Source organism: Sarcophilus harrisii, chromosome 1 (assembly GCF_902635505.1).
Source record: "Sarcophilus harrisii chromosome 1, mSarHar1.11, whole genome shotgun sequence".
In the NCBI taxonomy this organism is placed as follows: Eukaryota; Metazoa; Chordata; class Mammalia; order Dasyuromorphia; family Dasyuridae; genus Sarcophilus; species Sarcophilus harrisii.
Window position 1 is genome coordinate 126961534 of NC_045426.1, and position 14613 is coordinate 126976146.

Sequence of the window (14613 nt, forward strand, 5' to 3'; positions counted from 1 at the left end):
GATTGATAAGGGAGATATAATAGGATTGCCCAGTAGTAGTCAGGGCCTAGGTGAAGTACTATCACATAAATTTGTAGTGGACCCAAGAGAACAATTGTGTGATTTCTTCTGCCTCTATTCAGCAACACATGTATAGAACAAGTATATAATTAAACTGGTTTGTCAAGAGTCAAGGTGACAGAAAGAGCAGAGAGTCACAGTGTGGATGAAGAACATGGTTTTGTAAGAAAAAACAGAGATGGAAACCCAATAGATTTTTGTCAGATACGGAGTTTTCAGAATTCTCGAATGTAGAAATAGTGCATTTGTGAATGACAGCATGATCAAAATTATGAACCACCTCTATGTGTGGCTAAGATAGAGCAGAGATGGTCACAGTAAGTATGTTGAGGAAGTAAATAGTTAGGCGATTTGAGGAAGAGTCAAAATGTGTGTCAAAGTCCCCAAGTATGAAGGCAAGCACTGAGGAGGAGAGAAAAAAATGTGATCCAGGTACTGAACTCAATGAGGAAGAAGAATATCCTGGGGGGGTCTTCAGAGAATAGCTACTAGGATTCTGATTGTCTGGTAGATAGGAATTGTATCAAAGGAGGAGAAGTTGCTCAGTGATTGAAGTAAGGGGAAAACTGAAAATGGCAAAGGAGAGCAAGAAATATTTTATTATGCTCCACCAGTGACCCAAGGATAATGAGCAAAAATGTACCCAATATTTGTTTTGTTTTGTTTTTTTTAAATTTTTGTTTAATAGCCTTTTATTTACAGGTTATATGCATGGGTAACTTTACAGCATTAACAATTGCCAAACTTCTTGTTCCAATTTTTCACCTCTTACCCCAGATGGCAGGATAACCAGTAGATGTTAAATATATTAAAATATAAATTAGATACACAATAAGTATACATGACCAAACCGTTATTTTGCTGTACAAAAAGAATCAGACTCTGAAATATTGTACAATTAGCTTGTGAAGGAAATTAAAAATGCAGGTGGGCATAAATGTAGGGATTGGGAATTCAATGTAATGGTTTTTAGTCATCACCCAGAGTTCTTTCTCTGGGCGTAGCTGGTTCAGTTCATTACTGCTCCATTGGAAATGATTTGTGTACCCAATATTTGAAAGAAATGCCAGGAAGTCTACTGTCAGAGGGGAATCACATTTCAGCAAGTTAGAAGATGGAAGGAGTAAGAAAAGAAGAGATTTAGGATGAAAAGAAGTTTTTTTTTGTTTTTTGTTTTGTTTTTTTTTTAAATGGAACAAACATTACAGAGCGAATCCTGGAAGACGTGGAAAGAATTTGTTTGGATTTGTGGGTTTAAGGGTTGAGGGAATGGTAATAAAAAATTGGGAGACAGGCAATAGGAAATTGAGTTTGGATGATGACCTAAAAGAATATCTAAGGTATCTTTAGGGTTAGAATATTCATTATTGTGTGGTAAGCCTCTTCCCAGAAGAGGCTAGAGACAAATGAAGACCAGAAAGTCAAGATGGAAGGTCCCATTTCACTACTTTTCTTCCTTCAGAAGGCTAAAGATTAGGCAGGAAAACAGTCAGGAGGAGATGGAAGTCAAATCTGAATACTGCAAGAAATGGAAGTTATACTTCATTGACTTTCCTCTTTCTTTTCCTTCAAAATATAGGAAAAGCAGGAGGTGGAAAGTCTGAGATCAAAGGGAAGGTAACTCCTTTGCCACAGAAATGGGAGATCATGTGTGCTAACACAGATGGAACTATCACTGCTAGCCTCTAGTAGATTTTCCTTAGGGAACATAAGAAGCAGAAAATGAACTTTTGCATTATATTCCTGAGATAAGAATCTCCTTGGTGATTTCTTTTCATTTTCTTGCTTGTAACTTTTACTTCTGAAAACTGCTTTTTAATCTACTTAAATTATGCATTTATGTGTATATGTGAGTGTGTTTTTGTATATACTGTTATTAACTGATTATGTGAACCACTGGGCTTTGAGTGGTTCATTGCAACAACTGATGAACCATGACTAGGGCAGGATCTTTCCATCTCTCCCATCCATGAAGCCTAAACTTTCTAGAAGAGCTGTCTCCACTTATTAAAATATGAGCTCCTGGAGAACAGGGACTTTTTGCTTTTCTACTTGATATTATATTCTTAGCACTTAGGATAATTCACATAGTAAGCATTTAATGTTTTTTAATTCATTCATCTATATGCATGAATGTGATTATGCACACATATATGTCAGCATGCATATGGGTTTAAGGCTGTGTGCATGTGTTTGTTGGGTATCCCAAAAGTTATAATGCAGTAAGGTTCCAAATAAATGTGAACTATCATTGCTTTAATAGCTAATTAATGTTTATAATATAATAAATGTTTGTTAAAGTTGATTAGGTACTAAAACAAATATTCTGACAAAAAAGATTTACTAAATAGTAAAATGAAAAGTGTACCCCCAATTCATCTCCTAGGGTCTGTTTGTTCCTGCATCACTGAATTTGATGTGTTTTTATTTTTAAAGACACATATAAGTATAACAAATGAATGTTTGTTTCCAGTAATGCACAATAATTAATGCTACAGTATTTCTTATAGATAAATTTGTAATACAACAATATTGTGATAAGCTTTTTAAAAAAATGTGTAAACTTCAGTGCTTGGAATATGTTATATTCTCTACTCCTCTAACATGTAAATAAGAATGAGAACAGCTTTTAGAAAATACAACCAAATATATTCACATATGATATCAAATATTGACTAAAAGTTAACATTCAACATTTTTCTTTTACTTATTTTAAAAATATTTTACCTCGTCTAATTAACTCTTTTCCTTCATCAACCAAATCCGATGTCATATCATTATCTCCCATGAACTGTTGGAAACCCAGTAGATTCAGACAACGTGTTCCTAAACTGGAAAAAAGGGAGAGAGAAAAGAGAATTAAACATATATTAAATTTACACTATGTTGTAATCACATCTTGGTGGAGGTTGAGCTTTAAAGTTATCAGATAAATTTATATTTTAATATATTTAACATCTACTGGTCATCCTGCCATCTGGGGGAGGGGGTGGGGGGAAGGAGGGGAAAAATTGGAACAAGAGGTTTGGCAATTGTCAATGCTGTAAAGTTACCCATACATATAACCTGTAAATAAAAGGCTATTAAAATAAAAAAAAATAAAGTTATCAGATAAGGACAGAAAGAAAATGTCCCGTAGTAAAAAATACCCTTGAAAAAATTTAAAATCATCCATAAAGTACTGTTTATAAAAAGGTAGATTTGGGAAGAGGCTAAGGGGGCAATCTGTATCAAGAGCAAATAGAACTGCACTGAATAAATAAAGTAAAATTTATATTTAAATAACTGAATGTAAATTTTATTTTTTTCTACCCAGCTAAGTTATTGGCCTCAGGATCTCTCAAACAGAAGAAAAAACTCCTGAAAGGGCTTCATGCAAAAATATGATTACATTGTTAATTGTTCATGATTCATCAATGAGACAAAAACAGACACAAAGAAATGGAGCAAAGGCCCTACTAGAAGGACAACAAAAGTCCTTTCTCCTTAGTCAAACCAAAATAAATATCTCATCCAAGTATTTTAATAAATCCTCCACTGAGGTACTATATACTCAATACACTATAAAGTCAGATAAGTGTCACTACCTATAAGATACTGAGTGAGAGTTACTTCATCTCTTTAGGACTTTTGTAAAATGAAGAGAGAAAACTAGATAATTAAGGTTCCTTACAACTCTAAATATGTAATCCTGAATCCAAAAGGAATAAGAACCATTCATTAAATACAAGCAATTTGTTCAATTCTGCAAAAGCCAAACATAAGGTCAATAGCTAAGTCACAGAATACACTAGAGGCAGATAACAAAAATATTTGAAATATGCAAATATTTTCAGTTTTCTTATTTTTTCTGAGAGAATTAAGGAGAATAATCCATTTACAAATCTTCCATATATTTATTATAGTTACAAAGTCTCCAATATTAATGTAGCACTTTGTTTTCGAAATGCTTATAGCAGTTCACAAATTTATCAATGATATAGAGTGCCTACTATCCTTTAACACCTACAGCATTGATTACTGCAATTTTTTGTGAGGCCTCACATCTTCAAAGTTGGCAGAAATGACAAAAAGAATTTCATTATTTTGATTTGCATTTCTCTTATTTGTGATTTAAGCATTCTTGTATGTGTTTATGAATGTTTTATAATTTTCCTTTTGAGAGCTGCTTGTTCATATCCTTTGGTTATCTATTGGGGAATTGCTACATCTATAGATCCCCATTTTTATCTCTTTCTGTTGTTGCCATATCTCAGATACAGAATCCTTAATAGATAAATTTATACAAACTGTACCCTTATAACCACTTCTCTTAACCTACATGCATTAATGTCTGTGTGGAAACTTTAGTTTCAAACAATCATTTTATAATTGCCTTTATGTATTCTTGGGAAAAGAATACAATTCCTTTTTTTTTTTTTTTTTTTTAATTTAATAGCCTTTTATTTACAGGATATATACATGGGTAACTTTACAGCATTAACAATTGCCAAACCTCTTGTTCCAATTTTTCACCTCTTACCCCCCTACCCCCTCCCCTAGATGGCAGGATGACCAGTAGATGTTAAATATATTAAAATATAACTCAGATACACAATAAGTATACATGACCAAAACGTTAATTTGCTGTACAAAAAGAATCAGACTCTGAAATATTGTACAATTAGCTTGTGAAGGAAATCAAAAATGCAGGTGGGCATAAATATAGGGATTGGGAATTCAATGTAATGGTTTTTAGTCATCTCCCAGAGTTCTTTTTCTGGGTATAGCTAGTTCAGTTCATTACTGCTCCATTAGAAATGATTTGGTTGATCTCGTTGCTGAGGATGGCCTGATCCATCAGAACTGGTCATCATATAGTATTGTTGTTGAAGTATATAATGATCTCCTGGTCCTGCTCATTTCACTCAGCATCAGTTCGTGTGAGTCTCTCCAGGCCTTTCTGAAATCATCCTGTTGGTCATTTCTTACAGAACAGTAATAAGAATACAATTCCTATCCATAACTGTGAGAAGCTCTTCTTCTAATTTCTCTTTTTTAAACTTCTAATGATGTTTTTCTTCTAAATTTTTTTTATAACATCATTAACATTAAGGTTGTTTATATATTTAGAATTTATTGTAAAATATTTATAGCAGCCCTTTCCGTGCTCACAAAGAATTAGAAATTTGGGAGATGTCCATCAATTAGAATATGGTTGACCAAATCATGGTATATGAGTGGGATGGGATACTTTTGTTCTGTAAGAAATGATAAGCAGGATGCTTTTAGAAAAATCTGGAAATGTCTTACTTGATTTGATTCAAAGCAAAGTGAGCAGAAACAGAAGAATAACTGTGATGAGTTAATCTTAGTAATATAATTCCAACGGATTTATGATTAAAAATATAATCTACTTCAAGAGAAAACTAGGAGTCTGAATATAGGTGTTTTTTTTTTAAACTTTATTTAAAATTGCTTGCCTTTTCAAGTTGGGGAGAGAGGAGAAAAGGGAGAGAATTTGGAACTCAAAATTTTTTTTTAAAATATCAAAAATTTTTGTTCACATGTAATTGAGAAAAAAAAAACTTATTACTTAACCACATTTCCAGTTCCCAAATGGCAGAATTGTTGACCCTCTATACCTAGAATCTGCTTGAATCCACTTAAGAAACTTCCTGTCACCTTTCTCTAACTTAACACTGTGAACTGTATTGTCAGAAACAGAAACCAAACAATACTTTATTAATCAGCAATCTCAAGACTAGTATGTACATTTACAAAAAGAAGTTGTACACAGGAGATATTTCACATCCTGTATGTAAAATCTACCATTATCAGAAAAAACATATAAGAAGCTAGAATATAACTTTTCTTGACCTAATCCTATAATGCTCTCATAGTTTGCAAACCAATGGTTGAGAAATGAGAATAGGAGACGGGAAAAGTAGGGTAAAAAAAAAAAATCTTATTTTTAAAAAACAGAACTACTGCCAGCAAGGCTACTACTATACATTCCTCTCTCCTATAAAGTTAGGCAGGTTCTTTTCAACAATAGATCTGGTTGGTTGCTTGAAGATGCTGTGCTTGGAGATGACCAAAAGACATCACTTTGACATCACAGTAGATCTAGTGAATATCTTAACTGCCAAGAAAGTGAGTATACAGTTTAGGGTGAGGACATAAGGAAGAAAATCAATGTTCATGCTCTAAGTATCTTACCTAAAATAAGTAGCAATACAGAGAATAACAACCAACATAGGATAGTAAATATAGAATCCATCAGCAATAAAAGATAATACTTTCATGGAACCCATAATCTGAAATAAAAGAAAAAATTTAATTTGATTTTTCCCTTTTACATTAAAATTAAATTCTATATTGATTGCCAGCCAAATTACAACAATAAATTTGCTTTTCAATAGGAAGAAACACAACATTAAGACCACAGATTTAGAACAGGTAGGAACTCAGAGGTAAACAAAATCCAACTTCCTCTATGGTATTCAGAGAATATTATACAGGTTCTTAAGTGGCAGAATTGAGATTTAAATTGAAGTCTTTGACTCCAATTTGGAGGGTTTTTTCCAATTATATTAAATTTCATTCTTATTAATTTGTCTGTCTATATAACCTTAGGTTCCCTATTCAAATATTTACAGCAGTGTCAGTATCAGCTATAAAAATAGCTATGTTCATATGTGATTTCTTAATAGAAGCTGAGGGTGGGAATAAGGGAAAGAATCTGAAACTCAAAAGTTTAAAAAAATATAAAATAATTGTTTTAGATATAACTGGGGAAAGATTAAATAAATAAATAAGAGATTAAAAAAAAATAACCTCATGGCAAACAAGAAAAATAAACATTATTCTGAGATAATCCGAACACTAGACTTGTTAGCATGGCAAATAAGAAAATGAAGCAAGATTATAGGTGGAATTATTTTCTGAGTGAGTCTTCCAGATAGCATTTAAACTAAGACTCTTTACTGGCATATGGCAGACTAGCTACAAAACAGAGATATTTGGGAGAATTTCTGAATGAGGAGTGAGATTTAAGACTGGGGAAGATTATAGCCACAGTTATCCCAGCATTTCCTTTATTTGTGTATATGTGTTTCTGTTATGATGATTTAGTGATTAAAAAATAATAATAATAATAACCTTGTAGAAGAGTGATTGTAGTGTGACTGTGCCTTGCATCCTATGAGTATGCTTCCTACTAACCTGGATATTTTCTTTATATTATACTTATATAGGCATGTTTATTATAAGGTTGCAATTCAGAAGCAGTGAAAGATTTCTTATTCTGGGAAAGCACTCTAAGACTCCTTCCCACTCTTTAAAGAGTAATCCCAAGTAGAGAAACATAAATAATTAAAACTATAAGTTAGATGTTTTACTATTCAGTGTTGGGCTACTTACTTCAGAGGTCAAACAATTAAATTAAAAATCAAACTAAAATGTTAAAAATTAAAATATATTTTAGAATTAAAAATTTTAATTACTGGCTCACAATCATTAACTATGTAAACTTAAAGAGAAATTCTGTAGTTAAAATCATAATTTCTGAACAAGAAACTACAAGGATAAGTTTCTGCTTATCACTACACAAGAAATAAATTCTAGTAGAGTGCCTCATATAAGCCATTAGTCAAGGATGCCTTTCTGAATATTATATTACAGTTCTTTTAATTGAATATGTAGTAGGATATATTCCATTTACTCACTGATGTATAAGCAGTTGGTTGAGTATCCTGGTGAGAGATTGTTGAATCCATGTGTGTCAAGCCCAAAAAATTTAGACACAAAGGAGGAGTCAAACGACAGAATAACCTGTAGTAACAGAGAGCTTTTAAACAAAGTAAAAACATAGCAGATTCTTTTTTTTTTTTGAGCACCAATCATAGATCAACAATTGTTTATTAGATTTTAAAATTAGATATTTTACAGACATTTCAAACTTCATATGTTTTAAACCAAACTTATCATCTTATTTTCCTCCATTCATCACCCTTCTAGAATTTCTTATTTCTCCTTGGAACAGCACCTTCTAGTCTCCCAAGTTCTCAATCTTTTTTTTTTTTTTTTAATAGATTTTTATTTACAAAACATATGCATGCAAAATCTTCTGTTCCAACTTCTCCCCTTTTTCCCCCCACCTCCTCTCCTAGACAGCAGGCAGTCCAATACAAAACATAGCAGATTCTTAAAAATAGAATTACAATTAGGCAAACAAATCTTAATCACTTAAAAATAATTTATTGACGAAAGTATCTATCTGTATTTATTCTAGATTTTGAACATAAGCTTTCCTTACTTATCTAAGGATCATTTTGAAAGTCAGTAGTCACAATTCTCAAAGGCTTGCTTGCTTCTGCTAGTGCTTCTTGTACTAGTTGAGATGTGCAGATGGGGCACTGCAGAGAGGGAGGTGTAGGTTCAGGAATGTAACCTTGTACCCTCTGATTCGCCTGTCTACACCTCCTTGCAGCAACATCCATTGAAATATATTCACAGGGTCACTTGTGTTGAATGCACAAAAACTACTTTGGTCATTTTTTAAAGGGATACAATAACTACAATGTCCAGACGCAGATTAAGAGAGAAATAATATTAGTTCTTCAGTTCTGATCTCTCTATCTTCTTTCTAAGTCTAAGTCTTTCCTAATCTCCATCTTTTTTTTATATGCCTAAGAAATCTCAACTAACAGAAGAAATTTCATGGTGGCAAAGATTAGAGATCATCTAATTTAATTTCTTACCCCTTAAATATCTTACAGATATTTCTCTTTTTTGACAAGTAATCACTTGGTCTTTCCTTGAACACTGCTAAGTAATGGGAAACTTGCCATCTCCTACAGTGGATTATTCCCATTTGGTTCTTACTGTCTTATTTTCCATCTATATCTAGGCATAGTTCAAGGTTAGGATCATCAATCCTCAGTTTAAGTCAACAAACATTTATCAAACACTAACAATATTGATTTTTTAGTCTTTGAGAAAACAAGTCATTCAAATTTGTACCTCAATTCAGATTCAATTCCATCTCAGGCAGTGATGTGATATTTTTGTACTGTGCATTTAATTTTGTCTTATCATCACTATCAATAAGAATTTCTCTACCAACAAATTCATCTTCATACTACTTCACTTATTTGCAGGGTATCCCAGACAATAACATATTAGGAAGATCTATACAACAATATGTACAATGAGGATATTTTTGTGATGATTTGTAATCACTATATACTTACATGCCACTAAAGAGAAGACTGTAAGCATCAGTCTGGTGATGTGATGCTAAATAATAATAGTTAAATACACGAATCCTGAAGACAGTAGAATAAACACAGATACTTAAGAAGAAGATGGAAAGAAAACATGCAATCTGAAAGCAAAGGAAAAATTATTGTATTTATAAACTGACTTACACAATCACAATATTAAGTAACTTTTGCCTAATCATCTTCAGCACAATTTGTAGGTTTCATAATGTTTTTTGTTGGGAAGAACTATGTCAAAACAAAATATCAATAAAAAACATGGACTTAATATTTCATATACTACATAATAAAATACAAATATATATGTCACCCATCAATTAGATTAAAAGTATTCTCTGTATTACAGATTTAAAAATCAGCATAGATATTACGAGGAAATTAAAATTACAAAGGGAACACATTTCAATTAGTCAATATCTATTTATAATCATAACACTTTGCATTTAGCCACCAAAGCAAAAGAAGGTTCCTGTTTCTTTGGTGATTCCTCATATTGATTACATTAGCTCCAAATGTAGAAATACTCAAGTAAATTTTAGCTTAAATATTTTTACGTTCTCTGCAGACTACCTATAATTATTTTAGATTACTTATAACTTATTTTCAAATAACATATTAAAAATTTTCTTGCCCTTTCTTTATTACTTGATAAAAGGAAAAATAAATGAATAAAAATGCATTTAAAAGACTGCACAGTTATTGTGAGGAAAGTGCTTAGCAAACCATCAAATGCTACATAATAAACAAGTTACTATTATATCAAATGCTACATAAACAAGTTACTATTATATACTAAAAGCACTACAGTACAACAGACAGATGTCAAACTCACTTCAATATATATATAATTGTATGTTCTTTCTGCCAGCTGTATGAAGACTGCAAATAGGGATAAGACAGGCTTAGTGCTAAAGAATGTACATTCTGACCACACGACAATCACAGAGAAGATAGCCAAAACAACAGCAAGAATCCTATAAAACCAGGGCCTCAAGAGACATTCCCAATACCATTCTGGAAAACAAAAGAAAAATAAAAGATTAAAAGAATTTATAAAAAGACAAAGAAAAAGGTAAATTAAAATGTTTTTGAGCTCTTACAAAATGTTTTATAACACAGGCTACAAAGATCATAAAGGGGCAGAAGAAGAAGGCAGAGTTCTCTTATTTGCCAAAGAGGCCATAGCAAAATACAACCACCTTAACATCAAGGAGAGTTATGTATTCAAAAAGTACGTCCCTAAATGGAGGCTAATTATAGCAGAAAAGAAAGGATAACTAATTCAGTTAATGAGGAAAAGGGAAATTTCCTTCCTGCCCAAAACAATCAAAAGTGAGAAGGCCTAGATTTTATGAATCCTACAGTCACATGATATTAATAATTTATAAAGTTTTATGTGAGATTATAAATGATATAAAGGAAAATAATACAACATATGAAACTAAAATGTCCCTGAAATGTATTCATCATTAGATAGATGATTAAACTAGATTGCTGTTGTAATAAATACAAGACAGCAAGAAATGAATTTGTTTTGGATGACAAGGAAAAATATATTTAAGTTTACACCATTTGGTTAAATACCTAAAACTCAAGAAATTATAGGTACGAGAAAATTATTTTCTGATTATATAGTTTTGATTTTCATTCTCCAAATTATCTGACAGCATTCTTTTTTTTAAAATCATCTAATACTAAAGTTCCCTTCTCAGCCAGAAATGCCGCGACCCCCCCCACCCCACTCCCCCAACACAGAGGCATATATCTATATGGGTGTAACAGTGGGATTGGCAAGAGGCTTGTAGAGTTGAGAGTAGGGGAAGGGGGTGTAGTAGCATACACAGTAGCAAGAACAAAGAACATTATGTATGAAAATTGGAATCTATGAATAAAAAAAGATAAATGAATAAATGGCACCTTAGCATGTCCCAAAACTATACCACAAACTAAAAAGGGTTAACTCTTTTGTGTAGTTTAAAATAAGAACAAAAAAACCCCTCCAAACTAGTAGAATCAATCGTCTCAAGTTTTAATTACTGAAACTATAGCTAATATGGCAAAAAGAAAAAGTCTAGGCTATTTGGGAATATTTTCATGTACAGAGTTAAATATGTAATGCAGAATTATGAAGATTAGTATATTAAATGAAAAATACTACTGTAGTTGTGAAGGCTTTTTTTTTTTTTGGCTTAACACTGATAATTACTTATAACACAAATGGAAATAAATGTTAAAAAGAAATAATTATAAAATATATGCATAATTGAGAATAATAAATATATAAGAACAGGAAAAAAGGGAGTTAATATTAGTTAACTTTCTAAGTTAAATTTCTAATTTATAGTTTAGCACATACCAATTGTTGGACTGTAGAAATACTGGATAAATCTGTTTTCTGGCTCTTGGGGTTGAAAAGTATGAACAAATTGGCGGGTAGCACTGGTTTCATTTTTTGCCACATCTTCAAGATAAAATGCTTGTTCCAAAAGAATTCGCCACTGTACTTGTGTACGACGATGTCTCTGAACTGAATAAATGACCTAGGGTAAGAGAACAGGGAGTAACCAGTTAAACCTAAGGCACTTTAATGATGTGGAATGTTTAATACAAAAATTGTTAGGAAGGTTATAAAATAAATGATCTTGTTTGAAGATAGAATGAAGATGGTATCTAAGCAAATCTTGCAGAATAATATATAACCAGTGAAATGTACAAAAGACAAGAGCATAATCTAATCAAGCTTATGAATCACACTTAACTAAAAATTCTACATTTGTGGGCAATAGCTACAATCTTTAATAAATGAAATAGTTAAACTAATTTCTTTTACCTGCTTATGAAGTTTAACCAAACTTTTTTCACTCGGGTAAGTATTATGTTTTTCATCAAAGTCTTCATAATCATCCATATTTCTGCCCATTTTTTCTTGGTATTCTGTAGGACACTATTAGGAAGATATATAAATGTATACATATATTTTAACATAATGAGTACTTTTAAACATACAGAAAATAAGTTTCTCAACTTAATGAAAACATCTCCATTTTTCATCATAGCTAACTTTCTTAAAACTTTTGTTTTGTGATTGGCATTTTGGATTCAATTCAATAACAATAAACTTTTATTATACACTTATTTTGTATCAAACACTGTGCTAAGTATGGAGGATATATTGAAAAGGTATCAGTTTCTGCTTTCAACTTCCCCATTTATTCTACTATTGAAAGATCTGACAAGTAGAACACAAAGTATAAAAGAGAAGGTTGAAAGAATGGGGACAAAGGAGAAATATTCAAGACAAAGAAAATCTAGAATGAACACTTTAGCTAGTGAGGGAAAGAGGAGAATCAGGGAGGTTTCATGGAGGACAGTCACTTGCAGTAAGTTTTAAAGAAAGAGATAGATTATGAAGTAAGAGAATGCATTTCAAGTACAGTGGAAGTTTTGTACAACTAAATGGAAGCAAAAGGTATAATGGACAAAAAAAAAAGTAAGTAGGTTAATTGGAAACACTGATGAAGAATATTTAAAAAGGACTAAAAAGACAGATTGGTGTCAAAATATATCCTAAAAGCTGGATTTAAATGTATTAGGCTATATAGATCTGTGAATTAAAATGAATGGAAAGGAAAGAATGATGATATTATAAAAGCTGAAAGAGGGCTAAGTAGCTGTAACAGAGTTATGGCAGTGTGAGTAGAAAAAAAAAGAACTTAACATGATCAAGTTGTTGAAGTGAAATCAGCAGTACTTGGCAAATGATTGGAGTGGAAGAGGAAAAGTGAAGAATGAAAAATGAGTGATAGTTTGAACCTGAATGTTGAAAATATAGGGAGAAAGAGGATGACGAGTAGTAGGGGCACCTTGAATTTAAAGTGTCAGCTGAACACTTGGGCAGAGACCCTGTCTCTGATGTCAGAGATCTGGGGCTGGAATTCAGAAACGATTTAGATCCATATATAGATTTGAGAACTGTCTGTAGAGAAGTAAATAACCACCATGGGAATAGGCAAGATCCTTAGGGAAGACAGTGAACAGAGAAGACAACTTAAGACAAAAACCTACATAGAACCTATACATAGGAGTTAGAAAAGGTCAAATGAATCAGCAAAGGGGAAGCCAAAAGGTAGAAGTTAAATATGGAGAGGGCAGCTAGATGGTGCAGTGGATAAAGCATTGAGCCTGGAGTCAAGGGAGAAGCTGAGTTCAAATCTGACTTCAGATACTTAACACTTACTAGTTGTGTGATCCTGCACAAGTCACTTAAAACTCCAACTGCCTCTCAAAAAAACAAAATCAAAAACCCAAAAAGAAATCTAATCCATAAAACTCAAGATATCTTGGGAGGTGTTTTAGGGAACAAAATTTACATTTATTTGAGCAGAGAACCCACAGGTAAGGGTATGATACCATATGTGGACAGAGGGAAGGGAAGAGAATGAAGAAAGAAAGGAAGGAAAATAGGAAGGAGGGGAGGAAGGAAGAAAGGAAGGGAGAAAAGGAGGAATGGAGGGAGGAAGAGAGGAAAAGAGGGAAAAAGGAAGGGATGTAGAGAAGTTAGACAGGAGAAATGGCTAGTCGAATTCTACAGAAAAAAAAGTCAAGGCAGATGAGGACTAACAAAAAGGGCATGAACTTTAGTAATCGAGAGACTACTGCTGACCTCTGAAAGAAGCCTGTCCTGTAGAACAGCAGAATCTAAAAAAGAATGAAAAGGATGTGGAAGTAGAAGCAATAACTATGAAGACTGTCCAGGATCACAAGACCATAGATTTAGAGCTGAAGGGAACTCCAAGGTCATCGAGGCCAATCCCTTTCATTTTACCAGTAAGCAAACTGGAGTTCGAAGGGGTCAAAGTAACAAGCCCAAAGGCATAGAGGAGGAGCAGATTAGAACCAGCTTCTATGACTCCAAATCTATTATTAATAATGAAAGAAAGAGACATTTGGAAAAACTGTGAAGATTTGCAGGCTTCTTGGAAGATTTTTTAAAGAAGATAAGCATATCTATATACCTGGGGAAATTGTTGGAATCCTAGTATTAACTCAATTTGAAACAAGGTGATAACTCAAGGGAGATGTTAGAATCCTAGTGTTAACTCAATGGAATTGATACAATGCTTGTGTTCACACCTTTAGAGAGTTTATATAATTAAGAAGTATTTAAGTACTCATTGGAGTTCACAAGTATGGGAGATTCACAAAGTTAACTTTGTAACTTGGTGAATTCACACCTCCCTTAATCCTTGCCTCCAGAAGGAAGAGTCAACCTTTGGGAGATCATATA

The 14613-nt window shown here is 32.6% G+C and overlaps 1 protein-coding gene across 2 annotated transcripts in view; it reads right to left on the reverse strand.

The window, feature by feature from the left end:
* LMBRD2 (LMBR1 domain containing 2) overlaps nucleotides 1-14613 on the reverse strand; it is a 63095-nt gene that overhangs the window by 12610 nt on the left and 35872 nt on the right. For both annotated transcript variants that reach the window (XM_031964175.1, XM_031964174.1), the window contains exons 8-14: nucleotides 12157-12270; nucleotides 11683-11866; nucleotides 10159-10340; nucleotides 9297-9430; nucleotides 7770-7875; nucleotides 6262-6359; nucleotides 2788-2891 (exon numbers count right to left, since the gene is read on the reverse strand). In XM_031964175.1, coding sequence (XP_031820035.1) covers nucleotides 2788-2891; nucleotides 6262-6359; nucleotides 7770-7875; nucleotides 9297-9430; nucleotides 10159-10340; nucleotides 11683-11866; nucleotides 12157-12270 — 922 coding nt within the window. The remainder of the gene's footprint in view (nucleotides 1-2787; nucleotides 2892-6261; nucleotides 6360-7769; nucleotides 7876-9296; nucleotides 9431-10158; nucleotides 10341-11682; nucleotides 11867-12156; nucleotides 12271-14613) is intronic.